The sequence below is a fragment of the Anopheles coluzzii genome, chromosome 2 (assembly GCF_943734685.1).
Source record: "Anopheles coluzzii chromosome 2, AcolN3, whole genome shotgun sequence".
Lineage (NCBI taxonomy): Eukaryota > Metazoa > Arthropoda > Insecta > Diptera > Culicidae > Anopheles > Anopheles coluzzii.
In genome coordinates this window covers 56,224,049-56,248,486 of record NC_064670.1, presented here as the reverse complement: position 1 = coordinate 56,248,486, position 24,438 = coordinate 56,224,049, and the positions used below count along the sequence as shown (strand labels likewise).

Sequence of the window (24,438 nt, the reverse complement as noted above, 5' to 3'; positions counted from 1 at the left end):
CCTTACTGCGGTAGAAAGCGACCACTCTAACGCAGGTTGATTGAAGTCACCCAGAAGGATAAGATGATCATTCGGTTTCATTTGCATGTATGCATCACTGATGAAAGCAGAAAGGGATTCCAAATAGTTGCGGTCGCTGCTCAAATACGGTGGCACATAAACAATCCCCACATAAAGACGAAACTTAGAAAAAGAAACACGTATACATAAAGCTTCAAGCGTGGGTTGATTAATGTTAAGTGCCACAGAAGGATATCGAACGGAACATGCAAGTAGCACATCACCCCCACGCGAACGTTCATGATGTTCGTTTGTATAACTTCTTAGATATTCGTTTAGACATCTATGATTTCTTTCTAATGATCCTATTGTCTGTGAATGGTAAGCTGTACTTAAAGTTTATTTGATTTTAAAGATTTCTGTGATTTTGTGTAATATTTCATTGTTATATTCAAGTCCTTGATCTGATCTTAATTCTATAAATGTTCCAAATATAAGAATGATGTTTTCTACCAATGCTCTTGCTATAGTATTTGCTTTTTTGTTATGGATAGGTGTTACTACGATGTATTTTGTTAAGTCACATTGTATGGATATTGCATACCTGTTGTTTTTGTTAGTTTTTGTTAGTCATCCTACTGTTGTTGATTGAAATTTTGTCAAAAGATTTTGTCGGTCTTGTAGTTACAACTGTATCTTCGTTAGTATGTCTAGTCGTCTTATTAACTTAAACATGCCTTACAATTTCTTACGTATTTCTTGAAATCATCTTTCATATTTTTCCATTTGTTTTTTTCCCTTATTTTCTGGTACAGTCTGTACTGGCCTCCCGAAGGGGTCATATGATAATCTGAAATTCTGTTGTCATCCATCTAGTTGGAGTAAACAGAATTATTTCAAACTTGGTAATGGCTCTGTTGGCGATTTCCTTAATAGTTTGTTGGGAATATTCTTTGAATAAATGGTCTTCTTTTGACCATGCTAGCTTGTTTCTTCTATATTGCTTCGCGATTTTGCACATTTCTAGAACAGCAAACTCTAGTGCTTTACCATATGATTGGTTGTATATTATGAATTCAACGTTGTTCTTATTTCTCTGTGTACATATTTTCAATACCTTTCTCACTTTTGAAGGTCTATCTGTTTTCCACATCGCGGGGTGATCAGTCCCTGTTGTTGCGTTTGTTTATATTAGTTTGCGCGTTATTTTTCTTAGCCATGGCTCTCGTATTAACCATTAAAATCGGTTTGGATTTTGGTATTGATGCCTTTAGGTCATCCGAGCTCACAATATTTGGAAAAAGCACACACCCATAATGAAATAATGACAAAAAGATAATAAAAGAAAATAACTTGGACTCTTTCTGCAAACCGTTGGTTTACACAAAAACTGATTTGCAAAATATGCCATTATCTTTGTTTATTTCCTTCCCCCTCCCCCACGCGAAACGCAGAACAAAAGTACAGCAAGAGTCTCACTCCGGAAAATCACTGAATGGGTTAAAATGAATAAATAAAATACATGAATTGTTTTTTATCAAAATTTTCAACTACGCAATGGGAAGAATGGGCGTAAAAGTAAAATTAAAATTTTAAATAAAAAAAATCAGTGGGTGTACTGAAAATCAGCTAAAAAATAATATCCTTTACGGTGAGGGTTGCCAAAGGAATGGCCATAGCTGCAAACCGTAGCGGTACGCAGTTGTCGCTCATCGTACACAATAGCCGAGACAAAATGTAACGCGAGAGCAGCTTAGCACAGCCAAGACCCACTGCTAGATGATTCGAGCTCATGTTCGTGCAGTATCGCGTGCAATCGAGCACACACTCGATGTGACTCGAGTAGGTTCGAGTAGGATCGAGTAGCTTGTGGAGCATTCTAGAAATTGTATGGTTTGATATATATAGCCGTGTTTCGAGCAGTGAGCGTCATTCAGAAAATAACAAGCAAAGAGTAAAGAGCGAGCTATCGTGAACTAGAACGTGGTGAACCAAACAAATTGAAATAGTGAATTATCACTCAAGATACACAAACGTGAACAGTTTTTCTGCGCTATCAGTGAAGAATTTCAGTGCATACAGTATAATAGCCACATCATTGACAAGATGCCTTCTGCAATTGGAATCGATCTGGGCACGACCTATTCGTGCGTGGGAGTGTTTCAGCACGGCAAGGTGGAGATTATTGCCAACGACCAGGGCAACAGAACCACACCGAGCTATGTTGCGTTTTCGGACACGGAGCGCCTCATCGGTGACGCGGCCAAGAACCAGGTGGCCATGAACCCCACAAATACAGTGTTCGATGCCAAGCGACTGATCGGACGCCGGTATGACGACCCTAAGATTCAGGCCGATATCAAGCACTGGCCGTTCAAGGTGGTCAACGACTGCGGCAAGCCGAAGATTCAGGTGGAATTCAAAGGAGAACGCAAGACGTTTGCACCAGAGGAAGTCAGCTCGATGGTGCTGACGAAAATGAAGGAAACGGCCGAAGCATACCTGGGACACTCTGTGAAGAATGCGGTCATCACGGTTCCAGCGTACTTCAATGACAGCCAGCGACAGGCCACGAAGGATGCCGGTGCGATCGCGGGCCTGAATGTGATGCGAATCATCAACGAACCGACGGCGGCCGCATTGGCTTACGGTTTGGACAAGAACCTGAAGGGCGAGCGCAACGTGTTGATCTTCGATCTCGGCGGAGGAACGTTCGACGTGTCCATTTTGACGATCGACGAGGGCTCTCTGTTCGAGGTACGAGCCACTGCCGGTGACACACACCTGGGAGGCGAAGACTTCGACAACCGAATGGTGGGCCATTTCGTGGAGGAGTTCAAACGCAAGTTCAAGAAGGACGTGTCCAAGAACGCCAGAGCACTGCGACGCTTGAGGACGGCATGCGAGCGAGCGAAGCGGACGCTTTCGTCCAGCACGGAGGCCACGATCGAGATCGATGCCCTCATGGACGGAATCGACTACTACACAAAGATCAGCCGAGCACGATTCGAGGAGCTGTGCTCGGATCTGTTCCGCTCGACACTGCAACCGGTGGAGAAGGCCCTGTCGGATGCAAAGATGGACAAGAGCTCCATTCACGACATCGTGCTGGTAGGTGGATCGACCCGCATCCCGAAGGTGCAGTCGCTGTTGCAGAACTTCTTCTGCGGCAAATCGCTGAACCTGTCGATCAACCCGGATGAGGCGGTAGCATACGGTGCGGCCGTCCAGGCGGCTATTCTTAGTGGAGACAAGGACGAAAAGATCCAAGATGTATTGTTGGTCGATGTGGCTCCGTTGTCGCTCGGAATCGAAACGGCCGGCGGAGTGATGACGAAGCTGATCGAGCGAAATTCGCGCATTCCGTGCAAACAGACGCAGACCTTCTCGACCTACGCGGACAACCAGCCGGGAGTGTCGATTCAGGTGTTTGAGGGCGAGAGAGCCATGACAAAGGACAACAATCTGCTGGGCCAGTTCGACCTATCAGGCATTCCGCCGGCACCGCGCGGTGTGCCAAAGATTGAGGTAACCTTTGATCTGGACGCCAACGGTATTCTGAACGTATCGGCGAAGGAAATGAGCACCGGCAAGGAGAAAAACATCACGATCAAGAACGACAAGGGCCGCTTGTCGCAGGCGGATATCGATCGCATGCTGGCCGAGGCGGAGAAATTCCGAGAGGAGGATGAAAAGCAACGGGAGCGAGTCGCGGCTCGCAATCAGCTCGAGGCGTACTGTTTCAGTCTCAAGCAAACGCTAGAATCAGCCGGCTCGAAACTGAGCGAAGGCGATCGCAAAACTATCGAGGAACGGTGCAACGAGACACTGCGCTGGATCGACGGCAACAGTATGGCAGAGAAGGAAGAGTACGATCACAAAATGCAGGAGCTGACGCGGGCTTGCAGTCCGATCATGACGAAGTTGCATCAGCAATCGGAAGCCGGTCCATCCCCGACTAGCTGTGGCCAGCAGGCTGGCGGGTTCGGCGGACGCACGGGTCCCACGGTAGAGGAGGTGGACTAAAATGATGAAGAAGACAGAATTAGATTAGATGACAGTATTGCAAAGCGGCCATTATCGTAGGCGGAGACTGGCCCCACTCAAAAGAAGACTGTGTAAATATTGTGTAAATATGTGTAAGTTAGACAAATAGAGAATAATAACATAATGTAATTTATTGTATCAGCAAGTTCCTAGTTAAATAAAAAGAAAATTGAAACTAGATGTTGCAGTGCAATGCAATGTTTTAGCAATCAGAGCGATATCACACAAACTTGGGAATGGGGATCGGTTTACCATTGAATTGAGCATCACAAAATTATGTTAATTCCCTTATCACACCCTGTGAACAACTTAAACTATATATTTTGATTGAAGTCAGGCCATATAGTTACTTATCTCGATTAGGTAGCATATTTGACTTTGTAGAGTATTGTCATTGTAACCAAACACTTATTTTAGTCAATTGTTTACAGTTACTGTTATTATGTATATTATTATTATGTCCATTTAGGGCTTGAACCCATGTTGTTAAGTCGTCACAGGGTTATGCAAGATAATTTCGGGAGTATTTAGGAACTTTAGGATGTTTGCCCCGTTAGGAGCGGTCCCATAGTACCGTCGTCTACTCGAACCGCTCAATAAGATGCCCGTCATGGGTTCAATTCTAGAATGGACCGTCTCCCCGTAGCAAGGATTGACTATCCGGCTATGTGGTAATAAATTATGTATAGGCCGGCATGTCCGCGTAGGACGTTACGCCAAATAGAAGAAAAAGAAGGATGTTTGCAAAGGATTTTGGAAAAAAACAACGTAAATTCCAGGTGACGTTTAACATTCACAATCAGAGAAACTGTTTCAGAACTCATGTTGATCCATAAAACTTTGTTCGAAGTGGACTTTTCAACACTTGATCGTCCAGACGATCATAGAAATCCGGAAGGAGTTTCCCTTACTGGACATGTTGGAGTTTAGAACCCTTAACTTGGGTAGGGGGACATAACTAAACTCTAGAAATAAATTGAAAGGCGAAGTTTTTAGGCAGCGTAACATCCTATCTTGACAGTCCGAACGAATCTGTTCTCTCGCTATCGGAATTGGTTTTATTTATACTTATTAGATGTTATTTACATTTGGTTACATTTGGTTTTGGAATGTGTGGTTTGTGCTAATTAAAGGTTATTGATATGAGATGCAATTTATACATTGTATCGGAGTGAGGTGTCTGCCATGTTTTGCCTATGCTGTGCTTTTAGTGTTTTTACAAATGTTCTGGAATGTTTCAACTGTTCTAGCCAAGGAACCGGTGCGTTCGCCGGTCTTTGCATACGCTGCGTTTTGAGCGATAAGTTGCTATGTGTTCTCAGTTTGTCTGCTTTACTGTGGTAACGCTTGAATGGCTTATGCTGCGCGTTTCGGGTTTTTTCGATAAATGTGTCTCAATTGTTTTTTTTTCTATGAACGGTATGGTCTGGGTGTGTTGCTAACGTGTGGATTGATTTGCTTATTTGTTATAATGAATGTGTTGCAATGGTGTGATTTGGCTTTCCGAAGTGTGTCACAATGTATCTATAATTGATAGTATGTATTATAATAAGTTCTGTATAAAAGATATGCTACACCTCCCCCCCCCTTTAATAGAATAACGTAATGAATCACAATGATTGAAGTTATTCTCCTGTGTACTCAATTAGTCTGTTTTTGTGTACTGTAGAGGTTTTCATTGATGTATTGTTTTGTATTACGCAATTAGGCCCTTGGTCACTTACTACTGTGTCCAATGTACATTTTATCTATTTTTTTCTGTTTTCATTTTCCAAATTTACCTGATCTTCTATCTGTAGGGGAACACCTGGACACCTCTCATAAATGCATCAAAATAATAATTTACGAAAAAATCAACAATGCAGCATCTTAACTTAAAGTTAAACAACACATTTGAGAACATTTTTGGCATAATATATGTAAAATTGGTTAAATCCACGAACAAAATAAATTTTCAATCATGTGCACCCTTTTTTTTTTTTTTTTGTTAACGAAGAGTGAGCATATTCCATCCCCCTCTCCGACTCACCCAACTCGGCCGGTACGCTTGTGGTGCGTATTACTTCATGCGGAGTCGTGTGTGCGGTTGCACCCTGGGTCACGACGCATCTTCTGCGGCGATCTGGTCCGATGATTCTGCTTATTACGCTGCTTTCCGTGGTGCGACGCGGTCCCTTTGGTCCTAACGCCCACACTTCGGGTGGGCAATGGGGGGTCTGCATCGTTGGTCACCACTCCAAGCACGTAAGGCAGTTCTCCTGAAACGAAATTTTGATAGAGAAAACAAGAAAAGGGAGAAAGAGGTAGAAGAAAGCTGAAAATAGAGGAGAGAAGAGAAAAAGAAAGCTGGAAAGAAACGAAAAAAAAAGATAAAAGATAAGTAACTTTCCAGCAATCATGTGCACCCTTGTGGATCTAATTTGACTACTGCCGATCTTAAGCTCTACAACTTGTATTGTTTACATTTCCGGAAGTTTTATTTCATGAATGGGTTGTCGTGATCGTTAATGAAAAAAACTGGCGAAAGAACGAGAGTGAAAGTAATACAAAATATTGTTTTGTGGTGGTTTAAACATCCTGACACCAAAGCGGGAAAGACGGACACTTTGTTGTAGGGAAAGATGGACACCGAATTTATTGATTAATTTTACTTCTTATATCAATTGGTAATGAATAGATTTCTTCAAATACCTTAAATAATGGTATTCCGAAGCTATAAAACAATCAGCAACTAGAGAAAGTATTGAAATAAGCGAGAAATGAAACACCGGTCAAAATAGATGTCATGCGTTATGCTATTACACGCTCGACGCTGATGAGGCGCTTCACGAAATCCAATATCTTGTCACGACTTGGACAACTTTAAACCATAAATAGATGAGGCATTGATACGACATTGTTCAGAAATAGCTGAGAAATTGTATGGGATTACAAATATCAAATGTTGAATTTTGACATGGTGGAAAATGGCTTTAACTATTAACAAGTCTCTCAAAAATTACTGGGGTCGTGGACTTTTCGCGAAGTGATTTCCTAAAAGGAAGTTCTAGACTGTTGTTCTGTAAGCTGGAGTAACGTCAGATGTTAGTGCATGATATTTCAATAATGCTTTAGATGCTGCATTCTACGATATATTAGAAGCGGTGCTTACAATTTTTAAAACCATGACTGAATGAACCGTCGTTGCAATAGGCCAATAATTAGTACCAGGACGTGGAAAGTGATAGAATTTGTTAAAATACTGTAAAACTCTTCACTTTACAACGATTTCTACAGGTGTCCATCTTACCCTTCATGGTGTCCATCTTACCCATATCAGGTGTCCGTCTTACCCGAACATTTCAAAACCGCAAGAAAAAAATCATGTTTTTCATTTATGAAAAAACGTAAAAATCGATGGAAACTTAAAAGTTTCAACACATTTTCTGATAAAACATGAGTGTAAGATAATGTATGCACATTTTCATGGTCGTTGCACCTATATATCCTTAGATTTTTACCATTTCCCTTAACGTGTCCGTCTTTACCTACCTTCCCCTATAATGAGTGGCACTGTATTTCAATTTAAGATTTGATGTCTTTTATGCTTTGCTTTTATCAAATTTTCTCTGCCTATTTCGTTTGATTTTTGGAGTTCATATTTAATTTCGAAATAATAATCGTTAATATAATAAACTGGTTCTATTTTTGTTTTGAATATATCTTATGGTAAATGTGCTTTTCTTCCAAACACTAGTTCGTATGGTGTGTAGTTTGTGTATGTGTGTTCTGTTGTATTGTAAACAAATTCGTAAAAGTTTGTCCAATCGTCCTAGTCATCATGATGTTCGTTTGTATAACTTCTTAGATATTCGTTTAGACATCTATGATTTCTTTCTAATGATCCTATTGTCTGTGAATGGTAAGCTGTACTTAAAGTCTGTTTGATTTTAAAGATTTCTGAGATTTTGTGTAATATTTCATTGTTATATTCTAGTCCTTGATCTGATTTTAATTCTATAAATGTTCCAAATATTTATTTATTTATTTATTTGAATCAAAGTTATCGGGCAGTATGCCTAAATAACTTAATGCTTACAGAGTACAATTTTAAAGTATGGCCCTAGAACTAACTTGAATATGCTGACGCAGCTGACTAACGGATTGATTGAAATCTGCTGATAACCCTAGCCTATTATACACATCAATCATTTTGAGCAGTGGATCATTGGCACCAAAACCAGTCGATCTAAAAGGGCTTCTTAGTAGCTCTCTACTTCTAAGACCTCTAGAGGGAGTAGAAAAGCAAATAAAATTTAAAATGTCAGGTGCATCAAAATCTCCAATTAATAGTTTATGCATAAAGGTTATCTGAGCCGTAGTTCTCCTATGCTGTAAAGTCTCTAAGCCAAATAGTAAACACCGAACATTATACGAAGGACGTGGAATTTGATTTGACCAGGGAAGACGATGAAACATGACACGTGTGATTTTTTTTCTGAATTTTTTCAATTTTATCTATGTATGTGATTTGATGGGGACACCAAACTACACTAGCAAATTCCAGGATGGGACGGACTAAAGAACAGTATAATGTTTTTAAACTGAAAGGATCTTTAAAGTCGGCTGAGACACGTAAGACAAATCCTAACAGTTTAAGAGCTTTAGTGACAATAGTTTGATAATGGCTAGATAAACTAAGCTTACTGTCTAAAATAACTCCTAAGTCTCGAACCTGAGAAAAACGTGGAACGCTGTCTTCATTGATTTTGTAGTTATAAATAATAGGATTTTTTTTCTTTGAGAATGTAATACAACTACATTTGCTAACATTAAGTAACATTTCATTATTAAAACACCATGCAGAAAAATAGTTTAACGAGTATTGTAACATTTCACAGTCGTCAGAATATTTAACAGGTAGGAACATTTGTAGATCGTCAGCATATAATAACAATTTAACATGAGGAATAGCAAACTCGACATCGTTAATAAATATAATAAATAGTAAAGGTCCTAATATACTCCCTTGAGGAAGAATGATAAGAATGATGTTTTCTACCAATGCTCTTGCTATAGTATTTGCTTTTTTGTTATGGATAGGTGTTACTACGATGTATTTTGTTAAGTCACATTGTATGGTTATTGCATACCTGTTGTTTTTGTTAGTTTTTGTTAATCGTCCTACTGTTGTTGATTGAAATTTTGTCAAAAGATTTTGTCGGTCTTGTAGTTACAACTGTTTCTTCGTTAGTATGTCTAGTCGTCTTATTAACTTGAACATGCCTTACAATTTCTTACGTATTTCTTGAAATCATCTTTCATATTTTTCCATTTGTTTTTTTCCCTTATTTTCTGGTACAGTCTGTACTGGCCTCCCGAAGGGGTCATATGATAATCTGAAATTCTGTTGTTATCCATCTAGTTGGAGTAAACAGTATTATTTCAAACTTGGTAATGGCTCTGTTGGCGATTTCCTTAATAGTTTGTTGGGAATATTCTTTGAATAAATGGTCTTCTTTTGACCATGCTAGCTTGTTTCTTCTATATTGCTTCGCGATTTTGCACATTTCTAGAACAGCAAACTCTAGTGCTTTACCATATGATTGGTTGTATATTATGAATTCAACGTTGTTCTTATTTCTCTGTGTACACATTTTCAATACCTTTCTCACTTTTGAAGGTCTATCTGTTTTCCACATCGCGGGGTGATCAGTCCCTGTTGTTGCGTTTGTTTATATTAGTTTGCGCGTTATTTTTCTTAGCCAAGGCTCTCGTATTAACCATTAAAATCGGTTTGGATTTTGGTATTGATGCTTTTAGGTCATCCGAGCTCACAATATTTGGAAAAAAGCACACACTCATAATGAAATAATGACAAAAAGATAATAAAAGAAAATAACTTGGACTCTTTCTGCAAACCGTTGGTTTACACAAAAACTGATTTGCAAAATATGCCATTATCTTTGTTTATTTCCTTCCCCCTCCCCCACGCGAAACGCAGAACAAAAGTACAGCAAGAGTCTCACTCCGGAAAATCACTGAATGGGTTAAAATGAATAAATAAAATACATGAATTGTTTTTTATCAAAATTTTCAACTACGCAATGGGAAGAATGGGCGTAAAAGTAAAATTAAAATTTTAAATAAAAAAAATCAGTGGGTGTACTGAAAATCAGCTAAAAAATAATATCCTTTACGGTGAGGGTTGCCAAAGGAATGGCCATAGCTGCAAACCGTAGCGGTACGCAGTTGTCGCTCATCGTACACAATAGCCGAGACAAAATGTAACGCGAGAGCAGCTTAGCACAGCCAAGACCCACTGCTAGATGATTCGAGCTCATGTTCGTGCAGTATCGCGTGCAATCGAGCACACACTCGATGTGACTCGAGTAGGTTCGAGTAGGATCGAGTAGCTTGTGGAGCATTCTAGAAATTGTATGGTTTGATATATATAGCCGTGTTTCGAGCAGTGAGCGTCATTCAGAAAATAACAAGCAACGAGTAAAGAGCGAGCTATCGTGAACTAGAACGTGGTGAACCAAACAAATTGAAATAGTGAATTATCACTCAAGATACACAAACGTGAACAGTTTTTCTGCGCTATCAGTGAAGAATTTCAGTGCATACAGTATAATAGACACATCATTGACAAGATGCCTTCTGCAATTGGAATCGATCTGGGCACGACCTATTCGTGCGTGGGAGTGTTTCAGCACGGCAAGGTGGAGATTATTGCCAACGACCAGGGCAACAGAACCACACCGAGCTATGTTGCGTTTTCGGACACGGAGCGCCTCATCGGTGACGCGGCCAAGAACCAGGTGGCCATGAACCCCACAAATACAGTGTTCGATGCCAAGCGACTGATCGGACGCCGGTATGACGACCCTAAGATTCAGGCCGATATCAAGCACTGGCCGTTCAAGGTGGTCAACGACTGCGGCAAGCCGAAGATTCAGGTGGAATTCAAAGGAGAACGCAAGACGTTTGCACCAGAGGAAGTCAGCTCGATGGTGCTGACGAAAATGAAGGAAACGGCCGAAGCATACCTGGGACACTCTGTGAAGAATGCGGTCATCACGGTTCCAGCGTACTTCAATGACAGCCAGCGACAGGCCACGAAGGATGCCGGTGCGATCGCGGGCCTGAATGTGATGCGAATCATCAACGAACCGACGGCGGCCGCATTGGCTTACGGTTTGGACAAGAACCTGAAGGGCGAGCGCAACGTGTTGATCTTCGATCTCGGCGGAGGAACGTTCGACGTGTCCATTTTGACGATCGACGAGGGCTCTCTGTTCGAGGTACGAGCCACTGCCGGTGACACACACCTGGGAGGCGAAGACTTCGACAACCGAATGGTGGGCCATTTCGTGGAGGAGTTCAAACGCAAGTTCAAGAAGGACGTGTCCAAGAACGCCAGAGCACTGCGACGCTTGAGGACGGCATGCGAGCGAGCGAAGCGGACGCTTTCCTCCAGCACGGAGGCCACGATCGAGATCGATGCCCTCATGGACGGAATCGACTACTACACAAAGATCAGCCGAGCACGATTCGAGGAGCTGTGCTCGGATCTGTTCCGCTCGACACTGCAACCGGTGGAGAAGGCCCTGTCGGATGCAAAGATGGACAAGAGCTCCATTCACGACATCGTGCTGGTAGGTGGATCGACCCGCATCCCGAAGGTGCAGTCGCTGTTGCAGAACTTCTTCTGCGGCAAATCGCTGAACCTGTCGATCAACCCGGATGAGGCGGTAGCATACGGTGCGGCCGTCCAGGCGGCTATTCTTAGTGGAGACAAGGACGAAAAGATCCAAGATGTATTGTTGGTCGATGTGGCTCCGTTGTCGCTCGGAATCGAAACGGCCGGCGGAGTGATGACGAAGCTGATCGAGCGAAATTCGCGCATTCCGTGCAAACAGACGCAGACCTTCTCGACCTACGCGGACAACCAGCCGGGAGTGTCGATTCAGGTGTTTGAGGGCGAGAGAGCCATGACAAAGGACAACAATCTGCTGGGCCAGTTCGACCTATCAGGCATTCCGCCGGCACCGCGCGGTGTGCCAAAGATTGAGGTAACCTTTGATCTGGACGCCAACGGTATTCTGAACGTATCGGCGAAGGAAATGAGCACCGGCAAGGAGAAAAACATCACGATCAAGAACGACAAGGGCCGCTTGTCGCAGGCGGATATCGATCGCATGCTGGCCGAGGCGGAGAAATTCCGAGAGGAGGATGAAAAGCAACGGGAGCGAGTCGCGGCTCGCAATCAGCTCGAGGCGTACTGTTTCAGTCTCAAGCAAACGCTAGAATCAGCCGGCTCGAAACTGAGCGAAGGCGATCGCAAAACTATCGAGGAACGGTGCAACGAGACACTGCGCTGGATCGACGGCAACAGTATGGCAGAGAAGGAAGAGTACGATCACAAAATGCAGGAGCTGACGCGGGCTTGCAGTCCGATCATGACGAAGTTGCATCAGCAATCGGAAGCCGGTCCATCCCCGACTAGCTGTGGCCAGCAGGCTGGCGGGTTCGGCGGACGCACGGGTCCCACGGTAGAGGAGGTGGACTAAGATGATGAAGAAGACAGAATTAGATTAGATGACAGTATTGCAAAGCGGCCATTATCGTAGGCGGAGACTGGCCCCACTCGAAAGAAGACTGTGTAAATATTGTGTAAATATGTGTAAGTTAGACAAATAGAGAATAATAACATAATGTAATTTATTGTATCAGCAAGTTCCTAGTTAAATAAAAAGAAAATTGAAACTAGATGTTGCAGTGCAATGCAATGTTTTAGCAATCAGAGCGATATCACACAAACTTGGGAATGGGGATCGGTTTACCATTGAATTGAGCATCACAAAATTATGTTAATTCCCTTATCACACCCTGTGAACAACTTAAACTATATATTTTGATTGAAGTCAGGCCATATAGTTACTTATCTCGATTAGGTAGCATATTTGACTTTGTAGAGTATTGTCATTGTAACCAAACACTTATTTTAGTCAATTGTTTACAGTTACTGTTATTATGTATATTATTATTATGTCCATTTAGGGCTTGAACCCATGTTGTTAAGTCGTCACAGGGTTATGCAAGATAATTTCGGGAGTATTTAGGAACTTTAGGATGTTTGCCCCGTTAGGAGCGGTCCCATAGTACCGTCGTCTACTCGAACCGCTCAATAAGATGCCCGTCATGGGTTCAATTCTAGAATGGACCGTCTCCCCGTAGCAAGGATTGACTATCCGGCTATGTGGTAATAAATTATGTATAGGCCGGCATGTCCGCGTAGGACGTTACGCCAAATAGAAGAAGAAGAAGGATGTTTGCAAAGGATTTTGGAAAAAACAACGTAAATTCCAGGTGACGTTTAAGATTCACAATCAGAGAAACTGTTTCAGAACTCATGTTGATCCATAAAACTTTGTTCGAAGTGGACTTTTCAACACTTGATCGTCCAGGCGATCATAGAAACCCGGAAGGGGTTTCCCTTACTGGACATGTTGGAGTTTAGAACCCTTAACTTGGGTAGGGGGACATAACTAAACTCTAGAAATAAATTGAAAGGCGAAGTTTTTAGGCAGCGTAACATCCTATCTTGACAGTCCGAACGAATCTGTTCTCTCGCTATCGGAATTGGTTTTATTTATACTTATTAGATGTTATTTACATTTGGTTACATTTGATTTTGGAATGTGTTTTTGTGCTAATTAAAGGTGATTGATATGGGGTGCAATTTGTACATTGTATCGGAGTGAGGTGTCTGCCATGTTGTGCCTATGCTGCGCTTTTAGTGTTTTTACAAATGTTCTGGAATGTTTCAACTGTTCTAGCCAAGGAACCGGTGCGTTCGCCGGTCTTTGCATACACTGCGTTCTTAGCGATAAGTTGCTATGTGTTCTCAGTTTGTCTGCTTTACTGTGGTAACGCTTGAATGGCTTATGCTGCGCGTTTCGGTTTTTTTTTCGATAAATGTGTCTCAATTGTTTTTTTTTTCTATGAACGGTATGGTTTGGGTGTGTTGCTATCGTGTGGATTGATTTGCTTATGTTTTATAATGAATGTGTTGCAATGGTGTGATTTGGCTTTCCGAAGTGTGTTACAATGTATCTATAATTGATAGTATGTATTATAATAAGTTCTGTATAAAAGATATGCTACACCTCCCCCCTTTAATAGAATAACGTAATGAATCACAATGATTGAAGTTATTCTCCTGTGTACTCAATTAGTCCGGTTTTGTGTACTGTAGAGGTTTTCTCTGATGTATTGTTTTGTATTACGCAATTAGGCCCTTGGTCACTTACTACTGTGTCCAATGTAGGTTGGATCTAATTTTTTCTGTTTTCATTTTCCAAATTTACCTGATCTCCTGTCTGTATAATGAGTGGCACTGTATTTCAATTTAAGATTTGATGTCTTTTATGCTTTGCTTTTATCAAATTTTCTCTGCCTATTTCGTTTGATTTTTGGAGTTCATATTTAATTTCGAAATAATAATCGTTAATATAATAAACTGGTTCTATTTTTGTTTTGAATATATCTTATGGTAAATGCGCTTGTCTTCCAAACACTAGTTCGTATGGTGTGTAGTTTGTGTGTGTGTGTTCTGTTGTATTGTAAACAAATTCGTAAAAGTTTGTCCAATCGTCCTAGTCATCATGATGTTCGTTTGTATAACTTCTTGGATATTCGTTTAGACATCTATGATTTCTTTCTAATGATCCTATTGTCAAGTATTGTAAGCTGTACTTAAAGTCTGTTTGATTTTAAAGATTTCTGAGATTTTGTGTAATATTTCATTGTTATATTCTAGTCCTTGATCTGATCTTAATTCTATAAATGTTCCAAATATAAGAATGATGTTTTCTACCAATACTCTTGCTATAGTATTTGCTTTTTTGTTATGGATAGGTGTTACTACGATGTATTTTGTTAAGTCACATTGTATGGATATTGCATACCTGTTGTTTTTGTTAGTTTTTGTTAGTCGTCCTACTGTTGTTGATTGAAATTTTGTCAAAAGATTTTGTCGGTCTTGTAGTTACAACTGTTTCTTCGTTAGTATGTCTAGTCGTCTTATTAACTAAACATGCCTTACAATTTCTTACGTATTTCTTGAAATCATCTTTCATATTTTTCCATTTGTTTTTTTCCCTTATTTTCTGGTACAGTCTGTACTGGCCTCCCGAAGGGGTCATATGATAATCTGAAATTCTGTTGTTATCCATCTAGTTGGAGTAAACAGTATTATTTCAAACTTGGTAATGGCTCTGTTGGCGATTTCCTTAATAGTTTGTTGGGAATATTCTTTGAATAAATGGTCTTCTTTTGACCATGCTAGCTTGTTTCTTCTATATTGCTTCGCGATTTTGCACATTTCTAGAACAGCAAACTCTAGTGCTTTACCATATGATTGGTTGTATATTATGAATTCAACGTTGTTCTTATTTCTCTGTGTACACATTTTCAATACCTTTCTCACTTTTGAAGGTCTATCTGTTTTCCACATCGCGGGGTGATCAGTCCCTGTTGTTGCGTTTGTTTATATTAGTTTGCGCGTTATTTTTCTTAGCCAAGGCTCTCGTATTAACCATTAAAATCGGTTTGGATTTTGGTATTGATGCTTTTAGGTCATCCGAGCTCACAATATTTGGAAAAAAGCACACACTCATAATGAAATAATGACAAAAAGATAATAAAAGAAAATAACTTGGACTCTTTCTGCAAACCGTTGGTTTACACAAAAACTGATTTGCAAAATATGCCATTATCTTTGTTTATTTCCTTCCCCCTCCCCCACGCGAAACGCAGAACAAAAGTACAGCAAGAGTCTCACTCCGGAAAATCACTGAATGGGTTAAAATGAATAAATAAAATACATGAATTGTTTTTTATCAAAATTTTCAACTACGCAATGGGAAGAATGGGCGTAAAAGTAAAATTAAAATTTTAAATAAAAAAAATCAGTGGGTGTACTGAAAATCAGCTAAAAAATAATATCCTTTACGGTGAGGGTTGCCAAAGGAATGGCCATAGCTGCAAACCGTAGCGGTACGCAGTTGTCGCTCATCGTACACAATAGCCGAGACAAAATGTAACGCGAGAGCAGCTTAGCACAGCCAAGACCCACTGCTAGATGATTCGAGCTCATGTTCGTGCAGTATCGCGTGCAATCGAGCACACACTCGATGTGACTCGAGTAGGTTCGAGTAGGATCGAGTAGCTTGTGGAGCATTCTAGAAATTGTATGGTTTGATATATATAGCCGTGTTTCGAGCAGTGAGCGTCATTCAGAAAATAACAAGCAACGAGTAAAGAGCGAGCTATCGTGAACTAGAACGTGGTGAACCAAACAAATTGAAATAGTGAATTATCACTCAAGATACACAAACGTGAACAGTTTTTCTGCGCTATCAGTGAAGAATTTCAGTGCATACAGTATAATAGACACATCATTGACAAGATGCCTTCTGCAATTGGAATCGATCTGGGCACGACCTATTCGTGCGTGGGAGTGTTTCAGCACGGCAAGGTGGAGATTATTGCCAACGACCAGGGCAACAGAACCACACCGAGCTATGTTGCGTTTTCGGACACGGAGCGCCTCATCGGTGACGCGGCCAAGAACCAGGTGGCCATGAACCCCACAAATACAGTGTTCGATGCCAAGCGACTGATCGGACGCCGGTATGACGACCCTAAGATTCAGGCCGATATCAAGCACTGGCCGTTCAAGGTGGTCAACGACTGCGGCAAGCCGAAGATTCAGGTGGAATTCAAAGGAGAACGCAAGACGTTTGCACCAGAGGAAGTCAGCTCGATGGTGCTGACGAAAATGAAGGAAACGGCCGAAGCATACCTGGGACACTCTGTGAAGAATGCGGTCATCACGGTTCCAGCGTACTTCAATGACAGCCAGCGACAGGCCACGAAGGATGCCGGTGCGATCGCGGGCCTGAATGTGATGCGAATCATCAACGAACCGACGGCGGCCGCATTGGCTTACGGTTTGGACAAGAACCTGAAGGGCGAGCGCAACGTGTTGATCTTCGATCTCGGCGGAGGAACGTTCGACGTGTCCATTTTGACGATCGACGAGGGCTCTCTGTTCGAGGTACGAGCCACTGCCGGTGACACACACCTGGGAGGCGAAGACTTCGACAACCGAATGGTGGGCCATTTCGTGGAGGAGTTCAAACGCAAGTTCAAGAAGGACGTGTCCAAGAACGCCAGAGCACTGCGACGCTTGAGGACGGCATGCGAGCGAGCGAAGCGGACGCTTTCCTCCAGCACGGAGGCCACGATCGAGATCGATGCCCTCATGGACGGAATCGACTACTACACAAAGATCAGCCGAGCACGATTCGAGGAGCTGTGCTCGGATCTGTTCCGCTCGACACTGCAACCGGTGGAGAAGGCCCTGTCGGATGCAAAGATGGACAAGAGCTCCATTCAGGACATCGTGCTGGTAGGTGGATCGACCCGCATCCCGAAGGTGCAGTCGCTGTTGCAGAACTTCTTCTGCGGCAAATCGCTGAACCTGTCGATCAACCCGGATGAGGCGGTAGCATACGGTGCGGCCGTCCAGGCGGCTATTCTTAGTGGAGACAAGGACGAAAAGATCCAAGATGTATTGTTGGTCGATGTGGCTCCGCTGTCGCTCGGAATCGAAACGGCCGGCGGAGTGATGACGAAGCTGATCGAGCGAAATTCGCGCATTCCGTGCAAACAGACGCAGACCTTCTCGACCTACGCGGACAACCAGCCGGGAGTGTCGATTCAGGTGTTTGAGGGCGAGAGAGCCATGACAAAGGACAACAATCTGCTGGGCCAGTTCGACCTATCAGGCATTCCGCCGGCACCGCGCGGTGTGCCAAAGATTGAGGTAACCTTTGATCTGGACGCCAACGGTATTCTGAACGTATCGGCGAAGGAAATGAGCACCGGCAAGGAGAAAAACATCACGATCAAGAACGACAAGGGCCGCTTGTCGCAGGCGGATATCGATCGCATGCTGGCCGAGGCGGAGAAATTCCGAGAGGAGGATGAAAAGCAACGGGAGCGAGTCGCGGCTCGCAATCAGCTCGAGGCGTACTGTTTCAGTCTCAAGCAAACGCTAGAATCAGCCGGCTCGAAACTGAGCGAAGGGGATCGCAAAACTATCGAGGAACGGTGCAACGAGACACTGCGCTGGATCGACGGCAACAGTATGGCAGAGAAGGAAGAGTACGATCACAAAATGCAGGAGCTGACGCGGGCTTGCAGTCCGATCATGACGAAGTTGCATCAGCAATCGGAAGCCGGTCCATCCCCGACTAGCTGTGGCCAGCAGGCTGGCGGGTTCGGCGGACGCACGGGTCCCACGGTAGAGGAGGTGGACTAAGATGATGAAGAAGACAGAATTAGATTAGATGACAGTATTGCAAAGCGGCCATTATCGTAGGCGGAGACTGGCCCCACTCGAAAGAAGACTGTGTAAATATTGTGTAAATATGTGTAAGTTAGACAAATAGAGAATAATAACATAATGTAATTTATTGTATCAGCAAGTTCCTAGTTAAATAAAAAGAAAATTGAAACTAGATGTTGCAGTGCAATGCAATGTTTTAGCAATCAGAGCGATATCACACAAACTTGGGAATGGGGATCGGTTTACCATTGAATTGAGCATCACAAAATTATGTTAATTCCCTTATCACACCCTGTGAACAACTTAAACTATATATTTTGATTGAAGTCAGGCCATATAGTTACTTATCTCGATTAGGTAGCATATTTGACTTTGTAGAGTATTGTCATTGTAACCAAACACTTATTTTAGTCAATTGTTTACAGTTACTGTTATTATGTATATTATTATTATGTCCATTTAGGGCTTGAACCCATGTTGTTAAGTCGTCACAGGGTTATGCAAGATAATTTCGGGAGTATTTAGGAACTTTAGGATGTTTGCCCCGTTAGGAGCGGTCCCATAGTACCGTCGTCTACTCGAACCGCTCAATAAGATGCCCGTCATGGGTTCAATTCTAGAATGGACCGTCTCCCCGTAGCAAGGATTGACTATCCGGCTATGTGGTAATAAATTATGTATAGGCCGGCATGTCCGCGTAGGACGTTACGCCAAATAGAAGAAGAAGAAGGATGTTTGCAAAGGATTTTGGAAAAAACAACGTAAATTCCAGGTGACGTTTAAGATTCACAATCAGAGAAACTGTTTCAGAACTCATGTTGATCCATAAAACTTTGTTCGAAGTGGACTTTTCAACACTTGATCGTCCAGACGATCATAGAAATCCGGAAGGAGTTTCCCTTACTGGACATGTTGGAGTTTAGAACCCTTAACTTGGGTAGGGGGACATAACTAAACTCTAGAAATAAATTGAAAGGCGAAGTTTTTAGGCAGCGTAACATCCTATCTTGACAGTCCGAACGAATCTGTTCTCTCGCTATCGGAATTGGTTTTATTTATACTTATTAGATGTTATTTACATTTGGTTACATTTGATTTTGGAATGTGTTTTTGTGCTAATTAAAGGTGATTGATATGGGGTGCAATTTGTACATTGTATCGGAGTGAGGTGTCTGCCATGTTGTGCCTATGCTGCGCTTTTAGTGTTTTTACAAATGTTCTGGAATGTTTCAACTGTTCTAGCCAAGGAACCGGTGCGTTCGCCGGTCTTTGCATACACTGCGTTCTTAGCGATAAGTTGCTATGTGTTCTCAGTTTGTCTGCTTTACTGTGGTAACGCTTGAATGGCTTATGCTGCGCGTTTCGGTTTTTTTTTCGATAAATGTGTCTCAATTGTTTTTTTTTTCTATGAACGGTATGGTTTGGGTGTGTTGCTATCGTGTGGATTGATTTGCTTATGTTTTATAATGAATGTGTTGCAATGGTGTGATTTGGCTTTCCGAAGTGTGTTACAATGTATCTATAATTGATAGTATGTATTATAATAAGTTCTGTATAAAAGATATGCTACACCTCCCCCCTTTAATAGAATAACGTAATGAATCACAATGATTGAAGTTATTCTCCTGTGTACTCAATTAGTCCGGTTTTGTGTACTGTAGAGGTTTTCTCTGATGTATTGTTTTGTATTACGCAATTAGGCCCTTGGTCACTTACTACTGTGTCCAATGTAGGTTGGATCTAATTTTTTCTGTTTTCATTTTCCAAATTTACCTGATCTCCTGTCTGTATAATGAGTGGCACTGTATTTCAATTTAAGATTTGATGTCTTTTATGCTTTGCTTTTATCAAATTTTCTCTGCCTATTTCGTTTGATTTTTGGAGTTCATATTTAATTTCGAAATAATAATCGTTAATATAATAAACTGGTTCTATTTTTGTTTTGAATATATCTTATGGTAAATGCGCTTGTCTTCCAAACACTAGTTCGTATGGTGTGTAGTTTGTGTGTGTGTGTTCTGTTGTATTGTAAACAAATTCGTAAAAGTTTGTCCAATCGTCCTAGTCATCATGATGTTCGTTTGTATAACTTCTTGGATATTCGTTTAGACATCTATGATTTCTTTCTAATGATCCTATTGTCAAGTATTGTAAGCTGTACTTAAAGTCTGTTTGATTTTAAAGATTTCTGAGATTTTGTGTAATATTTCATTGTTATATTCTAGTCCTTGATCTGATCTTAATTCTATAAATGTTCCAAATATAAGAATGATGTTTTCTACCAATACTCTTGCTATAGTATTTGCTTTTTTGTTATGGATAGGTGTTACTACGATGTATTTTGTTAAGTCACATTGTATGGATATTGCATACCTGTTGTTTTTGTTAGTTTTTGTTAGTCGTCCTACTGTTGTTGATTGAAATTTTGTCAAAAGATTTTGTCGGTCTTGTAGTTACAACTGTTTCTTCGTTAGTATGTCTAGTCGTCTTATTAACTAAACATGCCTTACAATTTCTTACGTATTTCTTGAAATCATCTTTCATATTTTTCCATTTGTTTTTTTCCCTTATTTTCTGGTACAGTCTGTACTGGCCTCCCGAAGGGGTCATATGATAATCTGAAATTCTGTTGTTATCCATCTAGTTGGAGTAAACAGTATTATTTCAAACTTGGTAATGGCTCTGTTGGCGATTTCCTTAATAGTTTGTTGGGAATATTCTTTGAATAAATGGTCTTCTTTTGACCATGCTAGCTTGTTTCTTCTATATTGCTTCGCGATTTTGCACATTTCTAGAACAGCAAACTCTAGTGCTTTACCATATGATTGGTTGTATATTATGAATTCAACGTTGTTCTTATTTCTCTGTGTACACATTTTCAATACCTTTCTCACTTTTGAAGGTCTATCTGTTTTCCACATCGCGGGGTGATCAGTCCCTGTTGTTGCGTTTGTTTATATTAGTTTGCGCGTTATTTTTCTTAGCCAAGGCTCTCGTATTAACCATTAAAATCGGTTTGGATTTTGGTATTGATGCTTTTAGGTCATCCGAGCTCACAATATTTGGAAAAAAGCACACACTCATAATGAAATAATGACAAAAAGATAATAAAAGAAAATAACTTGGACTCTTTCTGCAAACCGTTGGTTTACACAAAAACTGATTTGCAAAATATGCCATTATCTTTGTTTATTTCCTTCCCCCTCCCCCACGCGAAACGCAGAACAAAAGTACAGCAAGAGTCTCACTCCGGAAAATCACTGAATGGGTTAAAATGAATAAATAAAATACATGAATTGTTTTTTATCAAAATTTTCAACTACGCAATGGGAAGAATGGGCGTAAAAGTAAAATTAAAATTTTAAATAAAAAAAATCAGTGGGTGTACTGAAAATCAGCTAAAAAATAATATCCTTTACGGTGAGGGTTGCCAAAGGAATGGCCATAGCTGCAAACCGTAGCGGTACGCAGTTGTCGCTCATCGTACACAATAGCCGAGACAAAATGTAACGCGAGAGCAGCTTAGCACAGCCAAGACCCACTGCTAGATGATTCGAGCTCATGTTCGTGCAGTATCGCGTGCAATCGAGCACACACTCGATGTGACTCGAGTAGGTTCGAGTAGGATCGAGTAGCTTGTGGAGCATTCTAGAAATTGTATGGTTTGATATATATAGCCGTGTTTCGAGCAGTGAGCGTCATTCAGAAAATAACAAGCAACGAGTAAAGAGCGAGCTATCGTGAACTAGAACGTGGTGAACCAAACAAATTGAAATAGTGAATTATCACTCAAGATACACAAACGTGAACAGTTTTTCTGCGCTATCAGTGAAGAATTTCAGTGCATACAGTATAATAGACACATCATTGACAAGATGCCTTCTGCAATTGGAATCGATCTGGGCACGACCTATTCGTGCGTGGGAGTGTTTCAGCACGGCAAGGTGGAGATTATTGCCAACGACCAGGGCAACAGAACCACACCGAGCTATGTTGCGTTTTCGGACACGGAGCGCCTCATCGGTGACGCGGCCAAGAACCAGGTGGCCATGAACCCCACAAATACAGTGTTCGATGCCAAGCGACTGATCGGACGCCGGTATGACGACCCTAAGATTCAGGCCGATATCAAGCACTGGCCGTTCAAGGTGGTCAACGACTGCGGCAAGCCGAAGATTCAGGTGGAATTCAAAGGAGAACGCAAGACGTTTGCACCAGAGGAAGTCAGCTCGATGGTGCTGACGAAAATGAAGGAAACGGCCGAAGCATACCTGGGACACTCTGTGAAGAATGCGGTCATCACGGTTCCAGCGTACTTCAATGACAGCCAGCGACAGGCCACGAAGGATGCCGGTGCGATCGCGGGCCTGAATGTGATGCGAATCATCAACGAACCGACGGCGGCCGCATTGGCTTACGGTTTGGACAAGAACCTGAAGGGCGAGCGCAACGTGTTGATCTTCGATCTCGGCGGAGGAACGTTCGACGTGTCCATTTTGACGATCGACGAGGGCTCTCTGTTCGAGGTACGAGCCACTGCCGGTGACACACACCTGGGAGGCGAAGACTTCGACAACCGAATGGTGGGCCATTTCGTGGAGGAGTTCAAACGCAAGTTCAAGAAGGACGTGTCCAAGAACGCCAGAGCACTGCGACGCTTGAGGACGGCATGCGAGCGAGCGAAGCGGACGCTTTCGTCCAGCACGGAGGCCACGATCGAGATCGATGCCCTCATGGACGGAATCGACTACTACACAAAGATCAGCCGAGCACGATTCGAGGAGCTGTGCTCGGATCTGTTCCGCTCGACACTGCAACCGGTGGAGAAGGCCCTGTCGGATGCAAAGATGGACAAGAGCTCCATTCACGACATCGTGCTGGTAGGTGGATCGACCCGCATCCCGAAGGTGCAGTCGCTGTTGCAGAACTTCTTCTGCGGCAAATCGCTGAACCTGTCGATCAACCCGGATGAGGCGGTAGCATACGGTGCGGCCGTCCAGGCGGCTATTCTTAGTGGAGACAAGGACGAAAAGATCCAAGATGTATTGTTGGTCGATGTGGCTCCGTTGTCGCTCGGAATCGAAACGGCCGGCGGAGTGATGACGAAGCTGATCGAGCGAAATTCGCGCATTCCGTGCAAACAGACGCAGACCTTCTCGACCTACGCGGACAACCAGCCGGGAGTGTCGATTCAGGTGTTTGAGGGCGAGAGAGCCATGACAAAGGACAACAATCTGCTGGGCCAGTTCGACCTATCAGGCATTCCGCCGGCACCGCGCGGTGTGCCAAAGATTGAGGTAACCTTTGATCTGGACGCCAACGGTATTCTGAACGTATCGGCGAAGGAAATGAGCACCGGCAAGGAGAAAAACATCACGATCAAGAACGACAAGGGCCGCTTGTCGCAGGCGGATATCGATCGCATGCTGGCCGAGGCGGAGAAATTCCGAGAGGAGGATGAAAAGCAACGGGAGCGAGTCGCGGCTCGCAATCAGCTCGAGGCGTACTGTTTCAGTCTCAAGCAAACGCTAGAATCAGCCGGCTCGAAACTGAGCGAAGGCGATCGCAAAACTATCGAGGAACGGTGCAACGAGACACTGCGCTGGATCGACGGCAACAGTATGGCAGAGAAGGAAGAGTACGATCACAAAATGCAGGAGCTGACGCGGGCTTGCAGTCCGATCATGACGAAGTTGCATCAGCAATCGGGAGCCGGTCCATCTCCGACTAGCTGTGGCCAGCAGGCTGGCGGGTTCGGCGGACGCACGGGTCCCACGGTAGAGGAGGTGGACTAAGATGATGAAAAAGGCAGGATTATATTAAATGGCATTTATATGAAAACTGTGTTATTATGTGATGTAACGAGTGATTTTCAGAATAAAGAGTAATGATAAAATTAAGTTAAAACATTTAAATTAAATGTTGTTAGGTTTTTTAAATATCTCTTTAAATTGGAGAAAAATATTACATATTATTTAAAAATACAA

General features: G+C 42.4%; 4 protein-coding genes across 5 annotated transcripts; all 4 read left to right on the top strand.

Moving 5' to 3' along the window:
* Window positions 1-1,914: 1,914 nt before the first annotated feature.
* Window positions 1,915-24,267, top strand: LOC120951377 (heat shock protein 70 A1). Of its 2 annotated transcripts, XM_049607624.1 has the most exons (2): window positions 1,915-4,017; window positions 24,238-24,267. In XM_049607624.1, exons 1-2 carry the CDS (start codon window positions 2,107-2,109, stop codon window positions 24,244-24,246), a joined length of 1,920 nt encoding a protein of 639 aa, XP_049463581.1. In that variant the 5' UTR covers window positions 1,915-2,106; the 3' UTR covers window positions 24,247-24,267. The 2 variants fall into 2 exon arrangements, with proteins under 2 accessions (XP_049463581.1, XP_040225992.2); XM_040370058.2 differs by lacking the exon at window positions 24,238-24,267 and having other exon boundaries at window positions 1,915-4,227.
* On the top strand, window positions 10,186-12,803 carry LOC120951395 (heat shock protein 70 A1). Its single transcript, XM_040370082.2, has one exon. It carries the CDS (start codon window positions 10,683-10,685, stop codon window positions 12,600-12,602), a length of 1,920 nt encoding a protein of 639 aa, XP_040226016.2. The 5' UTR covers window positions 10,186-10,682; the 3' UTR covers window positions 12,603-12,803.
* On the top strand, window positions 16,009-18,625 carry LOC120951277 (heat shock protein 70 A1-like). Its single transcript, XM_049607625.1, has one exon. The coding sequence runs from the start codon at window positions 16,505-16,507 to the stop codon at window positions 18,422-18,424; it is 1,920 nt and encodes a 639-aa protein (XP_049463582.1). The 5' UTR covers window positions 16,009-16,504; the 3' UTR covers window positions 18,425-18,625.
* LOC120951274 (heat shock protein 70 A1) lies at window positions 21,845-24,246 on the top strand. Its single transcript, XM_040369876.2, has one exon. It carries the CDS (start codon window positions 22,327-22,329, stop codon window positions 24,244-24,246), a length of 1,920 nt encoding a protein of 639 aa, XP_040225810.1. The 5' UTR covers window positions 21,845-22,326.
* Window positions 24,268-24,438: the final 171 nt, after the last annotated feature.

Bases quoted from the DNA above. Each gene is read 5' to 3' on its own strand.
- LOC120951377 (XM_049607624.1), top strand. From the start codon at position 2,107: ATGCCTTCTGCAATTGGAATCGATCTGGGCACGACCTATTCGTGCGTG.
- LOC120951395 (XM_040370082.2), top strand. From the start codon at position 10,683: ATGCCTTCTGCAATTGGAATCGATCTGGGCACGACCTATTCGTGCGTG.
- LOC120951277 (XM_049607625.1), top strand. From the start codon at position 16,505: ATGCCTTCTGCAATTGGAATCGATCTGGGCACGACCTATTCGTGCGTG.
- LOC120951274 (XM_040369876.2), top strand. From the start codon at position 22,327: ATGCCTTCTGCAATTGGAATCGATCTGGGCACGACCTATTCGTGCGTG.